Here is a 27,352-nt window from a genome sequence, read left to right on the forward strand (position 1 = left end):
AAATACATGGTTTTATTGTCTTTCACTTACAAATTATTTTATTTCGATGAGAGGGGTCCTTTGACGTTAAATTTTCCGAAACCGTGCTATATTAACAATTTTATATTAAACACATTTAACAATTAAATGCAGAGCCGCAAAACGTTTTTGGTGGAATCATGTAAAACTGTCGAAAATTATTTCAAGATTTTAAGATTATGGTCCTTTTCATTTAATAAATATGGGGGATTGGACCCAACTCGTTTTTTTTTTTGTGTAGTGTACAATACAAGTTACTTATTGCACACGTACAATATGTCAATTAGCACATATAAACAAACAACAATAAATATTCAAATTACCTTTCATAATTTCTAAATCACTGGCCTTCCTTACCTCTTAAAGTAAGCATGTTAGAATAAATGACACAAGATTATTTCGACAAACCAATTACCTTGGTATATTAATTTAGTATCATTATTCTTACTTTATAAAATCAACTTATGAGATTATTTGTGTTAGCTTCAATTTATAATAGATTGTGTTAATCATATTTGTTTTCTTGAAAAAAAAAAGAAACAGTTCTTTTGTACAGTTAACAATGTGCATAATTTAAAAATTGTCGATTTAAGTTAATAGTATGCCTTTAAAGTGTTGCTTGTGACTGATGAAGCAGAATTACTGCAAGATAATGTCTTTAAATTTTCCTTTATGTTTATCAGGATTTGTTATGATTGAAAGAAAGGTTTTCTTTACCTACCATAATAGCATCTAGCATCTTCATGCAGCATTAAAATAATAAATATCAATATCATTTCATCGAGAATTTTTTTTTTCTCTATCAAAACAAATATTCTTATTTTGCTCTAAAGATTTATTCAGTGTAACTAATTTTTTACATGTTACAAAGGACATCTGAGAAAGTGCTGATGTTGTAGTTCCTTTCCCCTCTACAGATTTGATATCTTATTTTCAGTACATGAAAACTACACATGGTTTTGAATTGCATCATTGGAATATTATGTTGTATATTACACCTCATTATATAGGTTGAGAAACATTGAAGAATGTTATATCTACCAGCCATACCTATAATCATATTTTTTCTCCTCCTCAACGAATTCTAATGCAAGAAACAGTTGTACAAATAAAAGCAGTAGTCTACAATCTTTCAAAAGCCATATAATATAGCGTCCATCTACGAATAATTAACTAGTTTCAAAAGCGCTTTTAATAAAATGCTTTATTTATTTACACGACGATTCCTAACAGACAATAGGCTACTAGCTTTCCCCCTTACTTTTTAACTGATCAACACAGCAAATAAAATCAATAAAAATAGCACTTACTGTAACAAGATCTACCGTCTACACCTAACTGGTACCCTGGTGTACAGGTACACTTAAAAGAACCAGCAGTATTGATACAGGACTGAGTACAACCACCATTTTCATTAGTGCATTCATCAATATCTAGAAATATAATAAGATGTATAGAAATGATAAAGAACAACAAAACAACAATTTCGGCAACAATCTCCAACTTCGGTTTTGATTTGGCCTTCCAACTGTTTTCTTTCGAGCGTCACTGATAATTGTTAAGTAGACGAAACGCGTGTCTGGCTTACAAAATAATAAGCCTGGTATCTTGAATGATTTTTTTTTAAATCCCACAATTTCATCAATCATACAAAAATCAAATATTCAAATTTATCTAAAACTAGCTCCAGTTAAGTTTTAAAAAATCAAAAGTTGTTAGAGTATAGTATCGTAGTAATAACTGTAGAACGTTAAAAAAAAGTGCAACGTTTGTTTGTCATTGCACGAAGTTCGTATAGCCTAATACGGTTGACGTCTTGAATGTTAAGCATAACATTTCCCTCTAATGTTCCCATAAAATAAAAGAACTTTTTGACGAATATTGGCAAATAGAATCCCTTGTGAGATATTAATTCCACTCGCAAGCAATATTACCAAGACATTTTCTGCCATCCCTAGACAGCTTATACCCATCTCGACAGTGACAAGAGGCTCTGCCGTTGTCATTTTTACATATATGGTCACATCCACCATTTGATGCACGACATGGATTAGACACTGAAACAAAAGATAAATAGAACTTGCAAAAATGTTCTTCCATGTTTACATGTATGAATTATTATGCAGACAAAATAGTTTCGTTTGTCCTTATAAAGAATAATTCTTTAAGATCATTTATTAAAGGGGCACTAGCTACGAGATATATAAAAAATCTAATATATGATTTTTTTTTTGTTCAATCATTAATGAAAGTGAAATAGTGAAATAATTATTCGCTTTTAGCCGCCAGTATGGTTCAATTTTGTCAAAATAAGCTAAGAAACATTGATGATGAATTATTCACTCGCAAGTGAATAATTCGACCTCATTGAATCCGTATTCATGTGAACTTCAATTTAACCCCTTAGCTGGAGATGGATAACACGTGAATTGTATGTGTAAAGTTATTTAAAGGAAAAGAATGTCAACATTGAAAGTGAAACATTTGATTGACTGATACGATCCACAAAAAATCATTCTTATACAGGTAAAAACGATGATAAACATATATCTTTAACCTATAATATGAAATTAAACAGACCTAGAAAAATCCAATAGCACGAGTTCGCTTAATCTATTTATATTTTTATTTATGTTTACATCGCTTATATGGTCATCGGATGAATTTGGGGGTCAAGTCGATAGTTAATTAGATGGCGTCTAGACTAAAATACACACGAAACGAAGCTACGTGTTATCATGCCCATGTCCTGTTAACTGTTTATTTTAGACTTTTAATAGTTTGGATAAATGTTTTACATTGTTATAAATCAAATATGAGAATTTGAGTCAAATCGGTGAACATGAATTTGACAGCTAGTGCCCCTTTAAAATGTATCAAAATAAGAAGTAGTCAAGAATATTTTTAAGGAATCATTATGGTATTTGTTAACGCTGTCTCTCATTTACAATTTAAACATAATATACTTTGGACTTCACTAGTTTTGTGACAGAGTCGGCCAAATTTATACATAAATAAATTCCTTCACAATATTTTAACTTTACTATACCTCTACATGATTTTCCATCAGACTGCAATTGGTAACCTTCTCGACACCGACAATAAAAATGTCCGTTATAACTGTCTACACATACATGATCGCATCCTCCTTGGTTTCTAGTACATCCAGATACAGCTGAAATAGTTTAAAATATACAGTTTAACCTATCTTTTTCCTGCAAATTTCATTTGTATGAATCAATTAGTCTTAAACTTTTTCGGCCTTGAAATGCTTTTGTCGGACTGAGAGAAACATGGAAATTCTTAAGAGTTAATTCATTGAATCATTTAAGAGACAATTATTTAAAGGAGAGAATCACACAAGGTTTGTCCCTTAGACCAGAATGTAAAGCATGGTAAGTTTTATATAGAAAATATTTTGATGTTTTGGAATTAAGTAAGCCAGAATAAAAATCGTTTGATGTCAAAAAATTATAAATAAAACTAAGAAAATGTCCCATGTTATATTTGTTAATTTGTAATTAATCCAATTAATTAACCATACTGGCTTTTATTCAGTAATCATTAAAAATGATAAAATAAGTACTTAAGAATAATTATTACATATGCTTTTTAAAATAAGAGATACAGTATCATTTATTACTGATTTCAATCTTTACACAAACAATTCTTGAAAATCACATTACCAACATATTCTGTGGTTATAAAATGGACATAAACACTCATTTCATTATTCATGACAAAACATTTAAAACAGGCACATCACAGCAGCTGAAAGGTAACAAAATATTATTTTAAAAGTTGTTATTTTCATTCTATATTATCAATTTCAAGTTGTTTGCCTTGATCTCTAAGTCAATCGATGATTATCAAACAGTATTGATATGAAGGCACTAGATGGCCGTCTTCGTCATTCCGTTTGATCTCGTATTTTAATCACTGAAGGCGTTTAGTAACTGTTAGGATGAAAACATCCGTACAAATGCTGCTATTTCATTCCAATGTCGTCTGAATTACATTCAGCCAATATTCTTTCTTTATCAAATTTAACTGCTTTTAAAGGGAATATGAAAATCAACAAACAATTCTGCAAAGAACCATTTTTGAATTTAAACTTTCGTCTCGAAAATCACGTTACGTTTCAGTGTTCTAATGAATGAAGTCTCGACCAATCAAAATAATGCAATGAAACTACTGAACTGTTTTTGACAAGTAGGTTATGATGTGGCAGTTGTAAACTGATAATATGTAAACCCTGTAACACAGAGATATTATATTCCCCAGAAATAACACTTCTTGATATTTCTGAATAAAACAGGTACGAGAAAAAATAAGCGAGAAGGTCAAATCTTCTCTTTAAACAATCCCTTTTCCATATCTTTCAAAGAAATTAAATGAATAATTATTTACATTATGTTGTTGGTATTTCAATAAAAAAAGAAAATGAGATATATTAACGTGATATGCATGCACTGTTAGGTTAATGCAAAAATCGATAGTGTCTGTAAAGAAAAGAGGAGATTATTACAATACATGTTATTATATCTGCATATTAATAAAAAAAATACATTCTCGCCTTCGTCAAATAGCTTATTAGATATTACATAGGGACCAAAGAAGAACACTTGCCGAATATTGATATTTAAAATTAAGCCTATTTTTCATATCACTGTTATCATAAGTATTGAATTTAGTAGCATTTTATTCGAATTAATGAATTTAAAGACGGTAAAATGTTAAAGTGTTCAATCAAAAGGAGACTCACAATTTTACAATCAAACATTTAATATAGAAATTATATCTTTCTGGATCCAACATAACAATCAATATACAACCGTGATGTAGAGCTCACCATACATGTATCTCATATCACAGTATTTACTCGTCCATCAGCCATTTCTCACAACGAAGGATTAACTTCTTTAAGCCAAAAAGAGTTAGAGACGAACCAATACAGAAAAATCTGGATACCAAGTCTTATATCAAAACCATACAAAACAGTGGGATTTGATTATCATGAACATGCTTTACAGTTAATAATTAACATTAACATTAAACGCGTTCAATCTGTTTTATATGGGCGGGATCGAATCTCACCACGATGAGTCAAGAGATCTATAAACAACTTGCATGGAAACGATATAAATAAAGCGTTTGACATATAAAAGGATTCAAACATTCACGATGAGTCAGAGATCTACGAACAAATTGCATGGAAACGATATAGTTCAAGAGTATGACTTATAAATGGAGTCAAGCATTCATAGAAGAAGATGCATCAGTAGATTTGCTTGTTCATGTTAATAATTTGAAACATTTTTAGGTTAAGACAGCACATGCTTCAAATGTTTATATATGCACGGTAAAACATCCAAGGGAACAAATGCTTCATATATTTACCCTTCACGCGCAAGTCCACAATTTTAATATATGACCTATCTTTATAATGTGGTTTATATCCAAAGGCTAAAAAGAATAAAGCATTATAAAATGTGTACAATATATATGACAGATTTTCTAACGTGTTTTATACTCATCAGCCAAAAAGAATTAAGTAACATAAAATGTGTTCAATATAATATGACTGATTGTTATAACTTGTTTTATGTCCATATGGTTAAAATGAAACAGTACTAATGTGTCAAGTAATTAATGAAAACTAAATATGATATGCAAATGAAGACACCGAAAAAAATGAACAGAAATAAAGTACTTAAAATGAAGTAGAGTTATCCTTCTTTGAATTGATATTAGATACATATACTATATAAATGAACATTTCATCAACGCAAAATAATATAAAATACAATGTACAAGAAAGAGGCTAACATATAATATGAAAACAAAAGAAAGGTTTTGACTGTAAAACTTAATTTTTATATCTAATCAAGCATGCGCAAGAAGTATCAAATGTTAACATGCTTGACAGAAAACTACAAACTCGGCAAGAAAAATAAAACGTCGGAAAATATAATACACATTGAAGTAATAAAAGAACCAAGAAAAAAACAAAAATATAACTTTAAAATAATGATGATTACAGGACAAACTAAAGAAAGGTGGACATGACAAACGAGGAAGAAATAACTCAACAAAGAGGACCTCTGAGGGTAAAACGTGCAGAACAACAACCGAAAACATGGAAAATCTGGAGAAAAATAGAACAACACAGGATGCAGTTAGTACCATTATCAATGTTTTCAGAAGGAATCTGGTTAATGCGTTGCCTGTCGTCAAGGTTACGTGCAGGATGCTGGATCTGGTTTTCATAGACATTACCTTGTGGATTTATTGCATTACCGGAAACATATTGAGGTTCTTTCCTTTCGCTTGGTGCATATTCCACAGTATTGTTAATAATTGATATCGAGTTGTCTGAAAAATTTTATTCCTAAAATTAAAACTGTCAAATAATGTACAGAATATAAATGTAAAAATATCTTGTTAATTACGCCGTGCAGTCACAGCGTCATTTGAAATGACGTAAGGACCAATCTGGACGCGAAAAGGTAGACGTTTTATTATATCATGCAATGCCTTTTTTCAATTGGTCCGTTTTCAAGTAGTTCTTGAATGTCGATCAAAATGAAAGTTGTATACGAATTCTATTTAAAAAAATGAAACAAGAAAGAAGACATTTAGACACCAAAGTTGTATACATTATATGAAGTCTCTCAGCTCCTCTGTTGGACCGTAAGAAGCGGAGCGGAGTCATCAGAGATTGTGTAAGAAGTAGATATATAAAGTATGAAAACAGGAGTACCATATTATTTGAAAGACAAAAACTCATGTCGGATCAAATAAATAGCCAGGAACTTTGAAACAGGGTTAAAAAGAACTGTTTCTACGTCACATAGCAATATAATTCTACGTTTAATGACATCATTACAAAAAAGATGAAAGATACAAATACCAAACAATCAATTCTCAAAACAGAGAGTAATAGAAGAAGATCGTTTTTATTGTAAGTTGAAGCATCATACTTAAACAGGGCTTAATGAATCTTTTCAGATAGAAACTTTAAACATGAATAAGATAAATAATCGAACTAGAAGTATTCTTAAACGGAAATGTTCAGGCTCATTAAAATTGATCACTGTTATAATGAGATACTTTGTAAATTATTTCACTCTCCAATAACAAAAGAATTCACACCTTTCAAATATTTACAAACAAACTTCAATAAACATTTGCTATCATGGATACTTGAAACACCTGAGAATTCGATAATTCGATTTCATGGCTGAGAAATTAAATGGATCTTTGTACATAAGAGGAGACCTCACTGCTATAGCACGTAGATAAGCGATCTATATACAGCTTCATTTCAGAATTCAATGTCTAAGAATAGGCACAGAACAAATTAAGCTTGATCTGTATTGTATTTGAAAATCTCAAAATAGAACATATGGGTAATTAATCAGATGTCAAAAACTAAAGAAATCATACCAACGCATAAAAATGGAAACATGTCCATCTTGATTTTCATTTGAATACTTAACGAACAAATAATGATCATAAATGAATCAAAAGTTCTCAAAATTGTAAACAAACGTTTGATAAAAGGTACAAGTATTAAACTACTAACATAGATAAGTAAAAATATACTTAAAATAGTATAAAAGTTTATATTCAAGAAATGGTATAGCTGTATTTTTCGGGAGAGCGACTGGACAAAGAAAAAAACAATCATACAATTAAAGAGAAAACAGCTTCTGGGAAAATATGTATACCATGAAACACGTTGTAGGTTTTAATTTGGTGCCAATCATTAATTGGCCACTCAAATATTCTCAATCGCTTACGACTATATAAAAGACACAAAGACGCCAGCTGTAGCAACAACATTTATCATTGTTGAATTCTTCCATCTTTCGAATCTTCTTTACACGTAGTCTTGCAGAACATGCTCTATTTATGTCAACATTTATCTCTTTTGCAAAAAGACATTAGCAATTGCATATTGATAAACACATTTGTTTTAACACAAAATGCTTTTTACAAATAAACTAAAAGTACAATAATTGCTAATTTGTTCATATACAATTAACGCTATGTTTGTTTTCGTTTTGTTGAATTCACTTTTACAATCGATTCGTACTACGACTTTATTACCCTTCCAACCTTCAAAAGAAATATTAGTGATTCATCGAAACACATACTGTTGTTTATTGTTAAAATAAACATCTGGTTGCGGGTACAACAAACTATAAATAAGGGTGATCTATAGCTGTTCTCATAAACATTTTAACATAATAATAAAAATGAAATAAATAGCAAACTGAAATCCTAGCGTTAAAAATTGAACTGACAATCCCTTAAATGGTCTCGTTTACATGGCCTCGGTTAACCTGTGGAGATACTTGATATTAACAATTAAACAAGAAGATGAATTTGATATCTATCGGTTTGAGCAACCCAATAAATTTTCGTTTGAATGCTAATTGAGACAAGTCTCATTGACAAACAAGAGATACATTCTTCCAAATACAAGTGGTGATAAATCGAATGGACAAAAACGGATCAGAAAACAAACAATAAATCGTTTGACTGATGTCTAGAAATCAAAACATTTAATTCAGAACCTATACTTAAAATCGCCATAATCAAATTTACAACTTGTTAGGGTGATAAACTGACATTTAATCCATTATGGACACACAGTAAAAAATGACCCACGACGAAATTGTTATTATACTCTGTTCGCTACCTGAGAAAAGTTTAAATTTGCTATTCAGTGTCCAGATGACCACACATATAGGTGCAATACCATCGGTTCAATGGGTTTAATAAAGTACCACACCTAGAAGGTTCTTAACTAAGAAACATTGCGATATTCTCCAATACATAATTTTAAAAAAAAATAGTGATAAAGCACTCAATGTTATCTACCCTTGCTCACCATTTCTATAGATCTACAAAAACATTATGAGTATACTGTTAATTGTACTAAATTTCTGTTCTGACTAACCCTGGTAAAAATTAATTGACTTTCAGCACTTCCCCGAATAATTCAGTCGTTATATAATTCGCTACTCTACGGTATCATTTCCATTTTTTACATACGGAAATACCTGTACCAAGTCAGGAATATGACAGTTGTTTTCCATTCGTTTGATGCGCTTGAGTTTTTGATTTTGCCATTTTATAAAGGACTTTCCGTTTTATATTTTCCTTGGGGTTCGGTATTTTGTTATTTTATTTTTTTCCACTGGAAGAACTTCGGGTTGGAGGAACAAATATACGTTGACACTGTTTCTATATAAGGAGAGATCGGTCATGGAGGGGGAGGGGGGAATGAATTATTCAGGTTCATTCCGCAATATAAAAACGAAAGAAAGGAAATATGATGTATGCAGTGGCTATGTTCATATCAAGATATCCCCAACAACAAAAAATAAAATTGAATAAATACACAACCCAAACAAAAGGAAGAAAATAGAAGTTACATGTGTAATAGGAAGGAAAAAGAAAAAGCTTTTATAACCTGACGTCTTTAAATACTCAGATTTGCTCATTTGAACAATATTGATGGCGTTAATTAGTTTTACCTCGACTGATGCTGTAATGGAAAATATACGGTATCAATTTTTTAAACCTTGGTTAACGTTTTGATTTGTTTAAATTTCCAAGCAAAGATCTTCATAATTGAATCGACTCAGATCATGAGTTTGAATACATTCCCCATTAAAGGTACTACCAACTTTTCGTTATAAACACTTTTGATGTTTAACAGTTTGCATTTGATAAGAAATTTTTACTTTTTCTTATTTCTAAAATTTGCTACAAAATTTATGGACTTTTTTGTTCCCTCAGTGGCCCCATTAACTACGCAATATAATATGCACGATTTGTTCTGAAACTGAAAAGAATATTTACAACACAGAATGTAAAGCATGTCAAGCATGTTTAGCATGTTTCATTTCAAAAGTTGACCGACTACATTCGAAAAAAATTCCTACAAAATTAAATCCAGATGCTATGATGCATAAATAAAAGAATTCGAAATAAAACAACTTTTTATATTCTATTTTGATATTATTCTTGTGAGTTTTATGTTTCACGTGTTTTCAGAAAAACATGCATAATTGCATAATCAAAGAGGTATTTTATCACTAAACCTGCATCGTTTGAAATCAAACTTATTATATAATTATTACTCATAGTAGCAATATCAATCAATCTGAAGCTGTTACAAGCTAATAAATTGTTATATAGTATGATTTCCCTGTGAGACGTTAAGTAGCTGAAGTGTTTATACTTAAAACACATAAAATGTTTCATATAACATGTATAAATAGGCTAAACAAGTTCACCTCAATACGGCGAAGGAAAGAGTATCAAACTATTACTACGCCCAGTTCGTGTATGCACAGGATGCAAAAGGGTCAGAATTGGGGGGGTCCTTCGTTGATTCATTCTTTAATTGTTTAAGGTGGTACCCAACACCTTGACTTATATTAATTTGGCTCGTTTAATTTTCATAAAATTTTGACAAAATGTTTACTTTGACCCTTTGACAAAAATATAAAAATTTCAAAAAATTTGAACCAACCATTTTATCAGAAAAATTTCATTGGTTATATAGCAGTTTGACGAACACTAATTTTGATCATTGAGAAGCTTAATATTTCCTTAACAATACAACGTGATTAAAACGTTTAGCTGATTTTTACAGAGTTATCTCCCCGTAGTGTTAGGTACCACCTTAAACCGTTTTTCCTCTATTCTTTATTATTTTGCCCATTATTCTGTATTCTTTATTTGTTTTGTTTGCCTATTTTTCTCTATTGTGTAAACCCATACAGACCAAATGCAAATTCTAGTCATAAAAATTTATTTCTTGATAACTGGTCCTTTAAACACCTTACCATATAACGCCATGTCAAATCAAATTGACGTTTTCTGCCTTTATTTGATTTTATTTTTATTGTATATCTTGTAAAATATAGGACATGCAAGCAAAATGTGTGTTCTTTTTTATTAATATTAATCTAATATAGCTTATGTTGTGGAGACGACATAAATTTTTAAATCATTGTATTGGTTTCCAGGATTTGTGGCGTGATTTGTATCGTTTTTGTGTTGAAAAGTTTAGGTTTTAGAACAAAGTAAGAACCAAGAAAAATATAATATGAATATTGTTTCAAGAAAAAAATGAACAGAAAGGTTTAACAATTAAAAATAGGCATGATATATAACTCAATTTCAACGAATAAAACTTTAAAAAAAAACGAAACTACGCTATTCAAAGTTGTGCATATTTCTTGGGAGGTTTCTCTTAACTGGAGCACCGTCCGACTTCGAACGTATGACGTTACAAACAATAGTATAACAAGTTTACATCCCTCGGATTTCAAATGTTTGGCTTTGAGCGTTCCTGATGAAGGTAAATCTAGAAAAGCGCTTCGGACGCATGAAATTATTAAACGTGTTGTTTTCAATTTTTTAACCTATAAAAAAGGTACGGAGTGTTTCGCAGTCTCACAAATTACATTGCACGTCAGCATGAAGCAATAATTGTTGATCGGGTTTTTTATACCCACACTGTAATTTTTCTTCCGTATAAAATATCTTCTCCTATCCGAGACAGGTTCCCAATTATATATCTCTTTCTAGCCAATAGAACCCCAGCCACTTCATAAGGCAACCAATCAAAACCAATATTTGTAAAGTTAAAATTTCAAGATGGCGTGAATATAGAATGAAATTAATAGCTTCGCACCGTGCTGCGAAGCAATCAGACTGGATAAAACATAAATGCAACGACACATTTTCTTAAATCATAACGTTTGATGTGAAGCTATACCGAGTTTGTTACTTAATTGAATGTAATATCACCGAGACGAATTAGAGATATGATACTTGCTATTAGTTATCATGAACCAATATGTATATTATATAGTTCATGTTTATCTCGATTTTTCACCCATTTAAAACATGTTTGATTAACCAATTTCATAATGACATTGACCAACTTACGGTACTTAAAAGTACAAACGAATATTTTACATTATTCAACTAGCGGGTTCACGTTTCTTTGAATTAATTTCCAAAAATTTATGAGAAGCTGTTGTACTTATAACTCATTTTCTCATATGTTTAATTTGTGTGAGATTAAATGCAGCTGTCATTTTTATTAAAGAATTCTTACAGCAATCCAGACAAACAGGTTTGTACTATAAATAGAACGAAATGCAATAATGACACTTCCGAAAACATTTTTCAAATGTTGTCTGCTTTGAAATTACCAGATGTTTCGATTGTGTTTCTTTTACACATAGATGAATAGTAAGCCTTCTACATTGATCAGAGACAAAAATACTTCATTTATGCAAGCAAATTTTACTGTTACAATGGCAGCTATATCATATTCCATTTTACTTCACATGATATTTTTTCTTGTATCACCCTACTGCCAAGTCATTATTCTAAAAGTAGTTACGGCGATACCATACAACTCTCTCGGCTAGGATCCATTATAAATATGAACAAGTCTAAATTCACCTCGTGCTCAACCATAACAGAACAAAACTTTGTCATAAACTTGTCATTTCATATCTACAAAATGTACATACAAACAATACCGACGATCTTAAACAATATGTGACGGGCGGATTGAAAGCCCAATAACGAACACTTCAAATTGCGGGCAAGTACATTATATGCCTGTAGACCTAAGGGGTGTTTAATATATTAGTTCAGCGAAAACTTGACCTGACACAACCAAACGCAAAGACAAGCGAAAAAATATGGAAATATATGTAAGCAAAACTATTAAATTTTCGATCATAAAAACGATAATTCGGCAAAAAGAAAAAAAACATTTGGACTGAAATAGAAATTTAATCTGTGATTTATTGCTTACAAATATATAATTCGAAACACTATACATGTAGTAAGTTTATGTGGTACGAAATTGTATATACAGTCGGCCCATATCATCATCATGGAAAATTTAGGGTACGAGATGATAGTTTTGGGTACGAAATGGTTAAGGTACGAAATGACTAGCTTCTTACCAATACAGGTTCTACCATCAGCATGCAGACGATATCCGTCTGGACAAAGACAAATAAAACCACCATGGCTGTTCTGACATTTGTGTTGACATCCACCATTTCTTGTTGAACATTCATCAATATCTACAAATGCATTTAACAATTATGATGGTTTATTAAAAAGAACTCCACCCCGGATTATTTTATTTAGAGATTATAAATTGATAACACTTCTAGGGATACTGATATAAAAAATAAGAATATACTGTACGATTGCCAATGACAAATTTCCAACACAACCCAAATAAAGTAGAAGAGAGCAGTCGAGTTCACCGCCGTGTCTTTTGGGGTTCGTGTTGCTCACACTTTAGGCAAAGTTGACCTTAGATGAATTTGGCTATTTGTTCTAGGTATTTTTGTCATATAGCTCTTCAACTGTTTCGGTACTTATACATCCCTCGGATTTCAAATGTTTGGCATTGAGCGTTCCTGATGAAGGTAAATCCAGAAAAGCGCTTCGGACGCATGAAATTATTAAACGTGTTGTTTTCAATTTTTTAGATTTATGAGATTATTTAATGGACTGTTGTCTGTTTATCTTCCCCTTCCAGACCACCTGAGATGACCCAAGGTCTACATGGACTGGTGTTGTCTTTTCGTTGTTTTTCGCTTGTATTATGATGTTGTCGGTTTCTGTCTACTTATGAAATATGATATTGTCTCTCTGGTATCTTCTGTCTCTTTTTTACATAGGTGTTTTTTAAGGGAAATATTTCTACGGTTATTTTGTTCTTTTTTATGAAAAATGTTGGATGAACGGGTTAAACTGCTTAACAATTTATAAACACCAGCCATATTACCGACAGATTGTTTTATCCAAGTTTTTTCTTTGTTTCAAATTTCGGATTTTTAAAAAATATTTTCGGATTTTTTCTTACCAATACATCTTTTGTCATCTTCTGCCAACTGGAAACCTTCATGACAACCACAGTAAAATGAACCAATGGAATTGAAGCACTTATGTTCGCAATTGCCGTTGTTTACTCGACACTCGTCAACATCTGAAATAAATCAACCGTGACAACATTAAGGTAAATATTGTTGTGTGTTGTTTGTTTGGTTTTGACAATGTTGCCCCCCCCCCTCCCCGCCCCTTCTGTTTATATTCATAAACTCAAAAGACATTTTTGTTGTACTCGCCCGACGTCCAATCGTTAATTTTACTGTCGCCAAGTTAATTTTCTGGCGTCGAGAAAGCGACTGTAAAATCAAAAGATGAAGTCTTCCAGTATTATTTTTTTTTTCCTTTTCTATTGCATTCATAAGAAATTACATTTGCAACAAATAACACAAGAGGCATAGATATTTTATCATTTCGAAACCCAAACGCGAACGAGACTTGATTTCATTTGGTGCCAATAAATTATTCCAAACACCAGCAGCATAATTCACTTATAATACATACATCACCGATATAAGGTGTGACTGTATACTTTCAAGGGTGAAATAATGCAGGTGTTTTTCACAGAGAATTTAAAACAAAAGCAAAAAGTTTAAAAGTTCCCAACTAGACTGGATTATGTATTTCAACACCTTTCTCGTTTAACAGCATTCAAAGAATGTTATATAGATAAAGTTGGTGTAATATCTTTACATGTACAAGATATATTTGCACTTCCTTTTTGGCAATCAAGTCAATCTCCTATATCGTTTAACAATATGAAATTTAAATCTAGAGCATAAACAGCAAAGATTCTAAAATTATGCAAGACAAGATAAATTATAAATGTTGAAACACTTTAAGAATATTTATCGTAGAAAATGATTTTATCGGTGAATGTTCTCGCTCTGTGATGGATTGGATGACTATATAATGAAGGCAATGATATAATTTATTCAAAACAAAATGTAAATGAAGCAGAAACTGTAGATAAAAAGAATAATAATAGAAACTTTAATAGATTGAATAATTTTACTGTTGACATACTGTATGCATATGTCGAAGTTGTGCACAGAATTTACTGTCGAGTGATGTCCCCTGGCTTGATATCGATCAGATTTGAGACAGATTTGTCAGTCTATACGAAGAAAGGAAATGTGCGATAAGAACACTTTTATAAATATTTGAATTATAAACTGGAAAAAGTATTATAAATCTTTCAAATAACATCATCATTATGTTCACAAGGTACTAGTCTCACAGTGACTAGCTAGTCTGTCAGATATTGATATCAAAATGTTTCAATGTTGACTGGGCTTTCAAAATTGCTGCATTGAAGGAAACGACAAAAACAGAGTACCAATGTCCCCCGCATTGCACATATTTTATCTATCCAGGGGCAATAACTAAAAAAAAAAAAACTTTTTTTTTTTGGTTCTTTAAACAATTTATAAATAAAAAGCGTGCGCGGGGGACAAAAAAGTTTTTTTTATTGTATACTAAATATTTCAAACAGACCTTCTCGGGCATTACTTATAGTATACTATAAGTTTATAAAACATTGTACCAGTGAGAGCGCTAACGAGGCCATTTTCCATAAATTTAATATTTCCAAGTGTCATAAATCTTTTTAAAAAAGTCGATCGTCCACCATTATAAAACTTGTCCGAGATATTGCTAATATTAACCTATAGTATAAGTTTTATAAAAATCTGGCAAAAATTGTACCCTTGAGAGCGCTAACGAGGCCATATTCCATAAATTTAATATTTCCAAGGGGCATAACTCTTTTAAAAAAAGTCGATCGGCCACCATTATAGAACTTGTCAGAGATATTGCTGATATTAATCTATAGTATAAGTTTTATAAAAATCTGGCATTAATTGTACCTGTGAGAGCGCTAACAAGACCGGGCGGAATGACGGACGGACGCCCGCCCGGTATTTCTATGTCCCCTGCAACGCGTTACGCGGGGGACAATAACCTAATTTTACAATTTTGTCATTAAATATTAAGCCTTACCCAAAAAGACATTGGGATGTTTGATAAGAGCAATCATAAATTCAGATTTGTGTGTACTTTCATGCAAACTGCTAGTTTGAGAGATCGAATAAAGGGAAATGTCTTACAAATGCATGTGCTAAGCTAATGAAGAAAATGATTACAAAAGTAAAGAAAATAATTCAATATTACATATTAATTATTTTTTCTTACATGTTTAATGATATAAAAAACATTTAAATTAATTACATCAAAATGAAACAAAATGTGCTTTATTGCGATACACTGTTTATATACTGTAAATAAAAATAAGAAACAAAGGTCTGTTCATTACAAATCTTGTTTATAAACTTTAGATATGTAGAATTAATATAACATAAACGGTACCAATTTTACTGCACCAGATGCACATTTCGGCAATAAATGTGTCATCAGTGATGGTGGTGATGATGATTGATGGCTGTTTAACATCTAGTGACAAGTTAAATGCATTTTTAGGACGAGAACATTGTATGCACCTGTCCTAAGTCAGGAATCTGATGTTCAGTAGTTGTCGTTTGTTGATGTGGTTCATAATGTTCTCGTTTCTCGTTTTTTTTATATAGATTAGACCATTGGTTTTCCCGTTTGAATTGTTTTACACTAGTAATTTGTGGGGCCCTTTATAGCTTGCTGTTCGGTGTGAGCCAAGGCTACGTGTTGAATAGATATAAGAAGATGTGGTATGAGTGCCAATGAGACAACTCTCCATCCAAGTCAAAATTTATAAAAGTAAACCATTATAGGTCACAGTACGGTCTTCAACACGGAGCCTTGGCTCACACCGAACAATAAGCTATAAAGGGCCCCCAAAATTACTAGTGTAAAACCATTCAAACGGGAAAACCAACGGTCTAATCTATATAAAAAACGAGAAACGAGAAACACTTATGAACCACATCAACAAACGACAACTACTGAACATCAGATTCCTGACTTAGGACAGGTGCAAACAAATGCAGCGGGTTTAAACGTTTTAATGGTACCAAACCTTCACTCTTTTTCTGAAACAATAGTGTAACATCACAACATGAAGACCGTACTTTGACCTATATTGGTTTACTTTTATAAATTTTGACTTGGATAAAGAGTTGTCTCATTGGCACTCATACCACATCTTCTTATATCTATGTTAATACGATGTGATCATGAACCCTTCTTCTTACAAGACCGAAACGCTGAGCCGGATTTTCAACGTGCTAGTTCACAAGGTAAAAGGTCCACAGGAACACTTGCCACCCACTTGTCACACCATTCTCACTCGGAGCCAATCTGTATTTGCTCTTACGTGCCTAGCAAATACCAATTTGAAAGTCTTTTGTTTGAACTGGCCGGGGATCGAATCCACGACCTCTAGATAAAGTAAACTTATATCCTTGCATTTATGTTTAATTGTGAAATAATGAAATATAGTTTACAAAAAAATCACTCAATAAATGGGAGATATGTCACTGAATCAAATGTACAAATGATTGTCAGTTAGTTTTTGTATTGACGGTGGTTCCATTTTGGTGAATGATGGTAAGGAAATTTACGACGAATTGGTAAAACTTTTAAAAATTATATGCGTTAGAGTATTTTGTTTCTAACATAAGAACAATCATCATAATGATTGATTCTTGATAAAAATTATCTTTAATCTGATTTAAACTCAGATCCTGTGTCTACGCTTAGCTTACAAAGATCTGCAAACGCTCCGTTTTACTTTCTGTTTTAAAAACCTTTCGAGATACTCTGGTTTTCTCGTAATGATACACGCCTACAAACATGTATGCCAGACATTTCCTTGGCTGATTCTTTTTCTTCGTTTTTTTTCACATTTCAAAAGAGGGTAATCCCCCTCAAACAACTACAGACCACCGAATTACTTTTTTAAACAATAATATAGAAAAATGTAAGATACAATATTGATAAAAAGGTAAAAGTCTTTCTTTCTTTTTTTTTTTCAACTTCAGATATTTTATTTCACTAATAGTTGTTAACAATGTCCCTTAGTGTTACAACAATGGCACTAAAGTTCATCGCTGTATTGTTAATTGCCAATAAAATCAGGGGATTTCATTAGCAAACTTCTTATACATCTATATTTTATGACGTGTTAGTTTCAATTTACAGTGTAATTCTACAAACATGTATACTTTTTGGAAGTACATCGGCTGAGATACAATGAAAAAGAAAACGTATCTTTGACCGTCATTTTTCGGATTTTAGAAACGAAAGTAAAAGCATGGTTTTCTAATCTTTTGGATCGAAAGGTCAGTGTTATTGAATTTATTACGATTGCCTTTTAGATAATATCTTATCATTCAATTACTTCAAACATAGAATAATATACGATAAATGGTATTCAAACAAAAATGAAGAAAGGAATAGTTCTTCATTAGCATTTGCCTTCCTTTTATTTCAATGATTTTTTTACTGTGGTACTAAGCCATCCCAATGCAAACAAAAGAGATACAGAATTAAATTTCTTAGGGAACAAGTACATCCACAAGCGACAATCTGTAATCTGAAGATGAAAGTTCAATGGTATTTTCAAAGGCGGTTTAAATACGCAGTTCTCGCTCTTTCAAAAGATAAACTTTCAATGCCGTTACACGATGAACATATGCAGGTATCTTCTAAATGGTATTATTTTCTAAATGGATTATCCTTTCATTTTCATTTCATTAAATGTCAAACTACTAAATATGTAAATGTTTATTGCAAAATTGCAAAAGGCGTCGTTAAAATATCAAGTTATATAATTATGCTTCTTAAGTTACAGTTACTCTTATGCAGTACGCAATAATGTCGTTCTATTTGTGAAGCGTTCATAAATATCTCATTACAAGCTTATTTAGTGTTTAACACGTCCTAAAACGTATTATAATATTTTTAATCTGCATGTAATCAAAGTTTCCATTTAAATTACATAACTATAAAAGAAAAGAAAGAATAAAAGATTCTCAAGAAAACAAAATACGAACAAGTCGTTCAAACTGAACTATGAACGAGCGTACCTGACGAACAATGGTCAAAAGTTAAAGTTCTATGACATTCATTATAAATAAGAAGATGTGGTATGAGTGCCAATGAGACAACTCTCCATCCAAGTCACAATGTGTAAAAAGTAAACAATTATAGGTCAAAGTACGGCCTTCAACACGGAGCCTTGGCTCACACCGAACAGTAAGTTATAAAGGGCCCCAAAATGACTAGTGTAAAACAATTCAAACAGGAAAACCAACGGTCTAATTTACCTAAAAAAAGAGAAACACTTATGAACCACACCAACAAACGACAACCACTGAACAAAAGGCTCCTGACTTAGGACAGATGCATACAAATGCAACGGGTTTAAACTTTTTAACATGCCTGGAAACTCAGGTTTTAATATGCCCTTTGATATCTTATAATTTTCTTTTTAAAAACTTTCGTCACGAGCTTACCAGATACATATTATTCAAGAAGTATGTGATGAGTTGAAAATAGAGGCAACAGTAGTATACCGCTGTTCAAAAGTCATTAATCGATGAAGCGAAAACAAATCCGGGTCACAAACCAAAACCGAGGGAAACACATCAACTATAAGAGCAAATAACACTTGATATATAAATTTGGCGTATCCGGTGGGCTTTTCTTGATTTACCTTCATCAAAAACGCTCTAACTCAAACATGAGAAAGGTCAAGGATGTAGTAAAACGTAGAAACGTTTGAAGCTATATGCGCAAAAAGGACCTGAAAGTCATAGCTAAATTAGGCTAAGGTCAATCTTGGCTGAGAGAGTTGGAACCTTTGTTTCTAAGTAATCTCTTAATTTTTCAATGAGGAACTTATCTTTACTTGTACATCCATGTGGAATAAGACAATCAAGAGAAAAGCGCTGAGAAAATCGCATGAACTCCAAAACGGGGCGAGATACAATTATCGTATTCAAGACACAGAAATCATCCAATCAAAATGCTGGATCTATGTGGAAGAAGACAAGCAAGAGAAAAACTCTGAGAGAATCGCATGAACTCCGAAACGGATCGAGATACAATTATCGTACTCAAGCCACAGAAATCAACCAATCAAAATGCTGGATTAGGTGTTTCGAGCTCAAATTTTGTACTCACAGTAGTACGTATAATTTTATGACCCTATCCTGCAATGCATGCCTCACGTGCACACGTCATGGAAATCCATAACCTGCAGTGCATGCCTCACGTGCACATGTCATGGAAATCCATACGATATGGAATATGACACAATCGGCAAATTTTCTGACAACTATGTTAGTGTTTTAAGGTTACAGGACAGTGCCAGTACTGACTGTTAAAGACGTCTTTCACTAAATCCGTTGAATGTTGGATATAAAATTGAGAATGGAAACGGGGAATGCGTCAAAGAGACAACAACCCGACCAAAGAGCAGAAAACAGCCCAGTCCTCAACACAGCGAGAAAATCCCGCATCTGTACGGATTGATATTTAAGACTTATTTACATGAGATTTTTATTAGTTGTTTTTGTCTTTGAACTAGCTTTCAGTAATTGATAGTAGTACTACTCTCAGATCTGTACTTGTTGTCTTTTTGTTTTGTTTTTGTGCTTTGTGTCGTTCATTTGAGTTAAACCCTCTTCAACTGATTGTGATATGTTGTTCTTATGTTATGCTGTTACACCACTGTCCCAGGTAAGTGGAGGGTTGGGCGCCCGCAAACATGTTTAATCTCGCCACATTCTGTATGTGCATGTCCCACGTCAGGAGCCTGTAATTCAGTGGTTGTCGTTTGTTTGTTTAAATCTTTTTCTCAGATATTGTTTTGTACATGACGCAGACCGTTAAATAGTTTTCTCGTTTGATTTATTTTATATTTGTCATTTCGTAGCTTGCTGTGCGGTATGGGTTTTGCTCATTGTTGAAAGCGGCACAATGACCTATATTTGGTAACTTCTACTGTCATTTGGTCTCTAGTTGAGAGCTGTCTCATTGGCAATCACACCACATCTTCCTATTTTTATACAGTATACTTTCGTCATATGAGGCTTGTTTTAGAAGTATATCCACGATCCAACATGTGTTCTTCACAATAGAACGAATGTTACCTTAGAACCCTTAACTTGTCAAAACCCTGATCTCGTGTCGAGGTGGAAAAATTGTTAAATAGGTTCTCTAATTACAGAAAGACGATCTGACATGTTTACAATAACATTTATTGGTGATTAATGAAATAGAAGTGTGTGGGTCATAAATTAATTGTTGAGTTCAGTGACGTTAAAGTATTCGATATGAAAAATGTCAGATTTTCCTAATTTTGATTAAATAAAATACTTTGTGTGACAGTATTATGTGATTTTATCTCATTTAATGTCAAATTTATCATTTTATTGAAGCCTTAACGAGACAAAAAGGTGTTTTTGTAAGGATGATATATCATCATATATAATCATATATATGGTGGTATCTATAGAAAAAAAACGTACCCAAACAATAATGGTCAAGATAGACAATCGATCTCACATGATGGATTCCAAAATGAAATGATCAAGTGAATACAGTAAATGTATTTATAAGACAAAAAGATAGGGCTAATAAACACTTGAATTTATTATATACCAAAAGTCTTCCGTTTTTACTATAGTTTACAGTGAGACAACTTTATGTGTGAACTGTAAAGTTCCAACAAGATTCTGGCGTATTTTTTTACATGGAGCCAAATTTTATTTGCCTATCATCAGTCCATGCATACAATTTATGTAGGTTTTTTTTACAACCCATAAATCGAAATGAATCGTTATGACGATAAATCTATGACGAAAGAACTTATGGGATAAAAAACGATGAGAAAGCAACAAAAATAATAAGTCAAATTTAGACATATATACAGGTCATCAAAAGGAAATCAACATGGACATTTCAACATACAATACACGACAAAATATGAAGTGTCAATAGTTTAGAAGATTTGCGAATGCATTCAACAGAGGCGGTAAATAATATCTCGTCAAGAGCAATTGCTGATGAATTTCCTGGTTTTGATAAGTGTCATGATAACAGAGTTCTACTTATAATCTTATTTAAAGGAAGTCAAAAGCGAAAAGTGAAATTAGCCAACACACAACACAAAAGTAAAAAAGATGGTGTCTTCATCAGACAGCTCAAAATGATAGATGCATATTTATAAATACAAAGGGAGGTTTAGAAAGAATTTCTTTTATACGTTGTGTATACATAATACTAATTATAAAGAGCAAATATATCAAATGAAACATACGATAAATGACTATTAGTGTTATTGAATAAAGATTTTTTGCAACATTATTTTTTTAGATGCTTCTGATGTTTTGCAACGTTCAACGAAATGATCATTAATTGCCAGTATTACAAGTAGTTAAATGGGTCATTTCTATAAATTTATTTCATATGTGTATGATTTTATGACTCTTTATGACTAATTTGATATATTTTTACCTTGTGAATATTTTACTTACCATGCCAACTTAATAAAATAATGTGATCAGGGTCATTATAAACATAAGGAGATGTGGTATGATTGCGAATGAGACAACTATTCACTAAATTCAAATGAAGTGGATGTGAGCAATTGTAGGCTACCGTACGACCCTCAACAATGTACCCATAAATCCGTATAAATCCATACCGTATACTGTAAACCAACTATTTTTCGCGAGCGATTTATTTTCGCGACTTTTGCGAGTAGAAATTATAAATAATAGCGAATATGTAAAACTTGGATCTTTCCTTATTTAACTAAATCAAGTAAATTTGAAAATCGGGAAATTAAATCGTAGCGAAATGGACTAGAAAAGGCTAAACGCGAAATAGAATATCCGCGAAAATAAGTTGGTTTACAGTAGTCGGCTATAAAAAGCCCCGACATGAAAAATATAAAACGGTTTGGTTGAGAAAACTAACGGCCTAATTTATTACAAAACAATTTACGAAAAACAAATATGGCAGACATGAACCAATGACAACCACTGAACTACAAGCTCTTGACTTGGGACAGGCACATAAAGAAAGTGGCGGGGTTAATAGATATAAGAAGATGTGGTATGAGTTCTAATTAGACAACTCTCCATCCAAGTCACAATTTGTAAAAGTAAACCATTATAGGTCAAAGTACGATGTTTGTGAGCGCTCAACCCTCCCCTAACCTGGGACAGTGGTGTAACAGCACAACATAAGAACAAACTATAATAAACTGCTTCGCTGAGCGCAGCTGGATACGACCGCAGAGGTCCAACCCTGAACAGTAAGGGCAAAAATGGACACAATATTCAAGCTTGATTCAGGTCTGAATTTGGATTGTAATTAAATATTTGACACATTATAGGTTTCTGACACAGAATAAATGTACTCAAAGTACTTAAAATTGGTTATATGATTTGAATTATATTCAATTGAAGATTTCTTGCTTTTGTGCAATACACTGTGCTGTTGCGCAATACTTAGTAAATCTGTTTTCAGACTGTACACAAAGAATTAAATCAATTGTGACCCCCAATTTTTCTTTGGAAAATTGATAGTTTCTTAAATCTTAAAGAAAAAAATTGACCCCCATAAAAAATTTTTTTACCCCCCCCCCCCCCCCCCCCCCCCCCCCCCCAATCCCTTTTCCAAAAAGAAATATTTGAAGAAATTTTCTTTGTATTTTCTTAAGTCTCGAGGATAAAAAATTGTCCCCCTCCAAAAATAATTATTTTACCCCCCCCCCAAATTTTTTTTAACCTCCCCTCCCCTTTTCCCCCAAAAAATAACATTTGAAGACAATTTTCTTTTTGTAAAATGTAGTACAGTTTAAGAGACATCAATACACTTAAACACGAGTGATTGTCTGAAAACTAGAAACATGCTTGTTTTAGACCCTTTTTGGCCCCTAATTCCTGAACGGTTTGTGCAATTACCCCCAAAATGAATCCCAACCTTTTATTTGTGGTATTAGACCTTGTGGTACAATATCAGAGCAATCAAAATATAATATACACAAGTTACTGTTCTAAAACTAGAAAAATGCTTGTTTTGGGCCCCTTTTTTGCCCTTTATTCCTAAACGGTTGGGACCATCACCCCCAAAAACAATCCTTTCCTTTTGTGGTATTGAACCTTTTGGTTAAATTTCAAAGAGATCCATACACTTAAACTTAAGTTATTGTCCGGAAACCAAATGTCTTCGGACGACGACGACGCAGACGACGCAGACGACGACATGATAGCATATACGACCCAAAATTTTTTTTGCGGTCGTACAAAAATCAGTAAAAAAAGGCTATAACCTTCTTTACAGCTACTGTGCAATTGGATGACTTTGATGAAAGCTTTGACATTTATTTCTTTCAAATGTTTTCAATGAATATCTGCAGCGATCACACCGTGACCTTTTTTACAATCAGGTAGCTCAGTTGTTACTTACCACACTGACAGTGAAAATTTTCTCTCTTCAACGTTGTTGTGAATATCGTCCATGTATATAACGTTATCCTTTCTCTCTTAAGAACAAATTGGTTCAGTAAATACCTACCATGATTAACGCAAGCCACTGTGATTTTTTACATGGTTCATTATAAAATACCTACCATATTGATAACGTGAACCGTTGTTTTGACGTGTTTCAGTGAAAACTCACCACGTTGACAGCATAATCCTATAACTCTTCTACGTGGTTCCGTGAACATCTACCGTGTGGACAGCGTAAGCCTTTCTCTCTACCGCGAGATTCATTGAATACCTGCCATTATAACAGCGTGCACCCTCCTCTCTGCCGCGTTATTCAGTGAATACCTGCCACATTATCAGCGAAAGTGTTTCTCCCTTCCTCGTGGTTCAGTGAATACCTACTATGTTAACAGAGTAAACCTTTCTCTCTACCGTGTGATTCATTGAGTACCTACAATGTTAACAGTGTAAACGTGTTCCTCTACCACTTGGCTAAGTGAATACCTACCATGTTGACAGCGTGAAGTGTTGTTGCCGTCAGGCGGTTCAGTGAACACCTACCATGTTGACAGTGAAAACAATTCTAGTCGTCACGTGGTCGAGTTAATACCAACAATGTTGACAGTGTTAACCTTTCTACCACGTGATTCATATAACACTTACCATGTTGACATCTTGTGCCTTCAAAGTTTGGTGTACATCTACACCTTTGATCATAACCACCATAACACGTACCACCATTGTAGCATGAGTTTGGATCACATTGTCCTGAAAATATAAACAAGTTAATATTATTACTATCATTAGTGACAGACGTCTCCGTTCGAATACCGGAACTGAACATTGTGAAATTAAATGTATTGTTGATAACCCAATATTCAGAAAAAATATCGACGTAGTTCTATGAAAGAAGCAATAGAAAAAAAGGTTAAAAACGAATATATTAAATATGCTGCATTCAGTTTAATTGAAGTCTGGAGCTGGCATGTCAGTTAACTGCTAGTAGTCTGTTGTTATTTATGTATTATTGTCATTTTGTTTATTTTCTTTGGTTACATCTTCTGACATCAGACTCGGACTTCTCTTGAACTGAATTTTAATGTGCGTATTGTTATGCGTTTACTTTTCTACATTGGCTAGAGGTATAGGGGGAGGGTTGAGATCTCATAATAAAATTGAGAATGGAAATGGGGAATGTGTCAAAGAGACAACAACCCGACCATAGAACAGACAACAGCAGAAGGTCACCAACAGGTCTTCAATGTATAAACATGTTTAACCCCGCCGCATTTTTGCGCCTGTCCCAAGTCAGGAGCCTCTAGCCTTTGTTAGTCTTGTATTATTTTTAATTTTAGTTTCTTGTGTACAATTTGGAGTTTAGTATGGCGTTCATTATCACTGAACTAGTATATATATTTGTTTAGGGGCCAGCTGAAGGACGCCTCCGGGTGCGGGAATTTCTCGCTGCATTGAAGACCTGCATGTTGGTGACCTTCTGCTGTTGTCTGTTCTATGGTCGGGTTGTTGTCTCTTTGACACATTCCCCATTTCCATTCTCAATTTTATGCATTAATCTGGTGTAATTGGTGAGGTGCCGCCCCAGAAAAAGCGTTTGCGTACTATTACAGAAACGCTAGAAAATATAAATGAAAATATTTCATAGGCAGCATTTAACCGTTCTGTAATGTAATTGGTGTAGCGTAACTCCATAGAAAGAGTTTGGTTGGCGAGACTAGATTTTCTACCAATAGATCGGTCTTGGTCTGGGAGTAATAAATTACCTTAGCACTGTCATACTTTTTAAGTACTAGTGTAATTAATAAAAAGATGTGTTGAGAATATGTCATTCATACAATAACCCAACGACACAGGAAAAACAAAAAGACGCATTGACCTACGACCTAAAACAATAGACTAGTGCCTTAACATTATGGCAAGCTTCGATAATGTATAGAAAAAGTCTAGAAAAGTTATGATTTAATTAACAAAGACGATGAAAGACCGGTACGTAAGTCCTAATCCCCTCACTGAACATGTGGCAGGGTGGTACTATTTTTTGGTTTAAAGATATCAACCTTTTTCTTCGGAAGATATATCAAGTTGTCTATCAATAAATTCCCTACAGTGTCACATAATACAAAACTGTAAAAATGACACTTTTATTAAATGATTATTGTGAAACATATAAAAATTACATCACAATTTTGTAATATATTCAACCTTTAAACTGTTGCACTTTTAGTAATGTCCTCGTTTATAGAGAAACAAGTTAGCATTGTTATAATATAAAATCACAGGTACAAATAAAAGATTTCTTGTTTCAGATTGTTCAGCTACATTACCCAAGACGTATTGAAATAAGACGATAGAGTATAGCCTGTATGTTGTGTAATGTGCATGATAAATCCAACTGCAAATCATTTATGTAATCAATGACTAAACCACGTTTTGAAAATTTGACAGAATCTATTATCTTTTAAGAATATGTTATGAATTTCCCTTTTTTCATCTTCATATGACACGTTGTTTTTTTTTTTCTTGTAAAAAGGATTCAGAAATGTGATATAAAAATTAAGTATCATCTTGAAACAAATATATTCAAAACAATTTTTAATAACACATTTTCAAGAAGGAAAAAAAATCATCATAATGAAAACAGCTGCATTTATCATTGCAATACAACTCCAAGGGAAGTCAGTTGTCTTATTTATTCCTTAAATGTACAAGGTTTTGTGACATTAAAATGTTAAAAGTCAATTAAAACGTCTATTTTGACAATTCAAATGCATGTTTTACTTTTGTAATGACAAGATACCTCCTATTACACTCAACCTGTGTATATATAAATAACATTAGGTAAAATAGGTACCTTATGTTTGTCACGTGATAAACAGAATGCACTGCAAGAAATATTTTAATTATCAAAGTTT

At 32.6% G+C, this 27,352-nt stretch overlaps 1 protein-coding gene across 4 annotated transcripts in view; it reads right to left on the bottom strand.

Moving 5' to 3' along the window:
* The window catches only part of LOC127736414 (multiple epidermal growth factor-like domains protein 6), a 133,487-nt gene that overhangs the window by 29,559 nt on the left and 76,576 nt on the right, over positions 1-27,352 (bottom strand). For 2 of the 4 annotated variants that reach the window (XM_052246957.1, XM_052246958.1), the window contains exons 4-10: positions 25,086-25,190; positions 13,958-14,080; positions 13,041-13,163; positions 6,205-6,393; positions 3,068-3,193; positions 1,953-2,075; positions 1,329-1,451 (exon numbers count right to left, since the gene is read on the bottom strand). In XM_052246957.1, the coding sequence (XP_052102917.1) occupies positions 1,329-1,451; positions 1,953-2,075; positions 3,068-3,193; positions 6,205-6,393; positions 13,041-13,163; positions 13,958-14,080; positions 25,086-25,190 (912 nt within the window). Of the gene's footprint in view, positions 1-1,328; positions 1,452-1,952; positions 2,076-3,067; positions 3,194-5,418; positions 5,485-6,204; positions 6,394-13,040; positions 13,164-13,957; positions 14,081-25,085; positions 25,191-27,352 lie in introns of all 4 variants that reach the window. The other 2 variants (XM_052246956.1, XM_052246959.1) reach the window with 2 other exon arrangements.

This window comes from Mytilus californianus, unplaced genomic scaffold (assembly GCF_021869535.1).
Source record: "Mytilus californianus isolate M0D057914Y unplaced genomic scaffold, xbMytCali1.0.p SCAF_30, whole genome shotgun sequence".
Classification (NCBI taxonomy): Eukaryota; Metazoa; Mollusca; class Bivalvia; order Mytilida; family Mytilidae; genus Mytilus; species Mytilus californianus.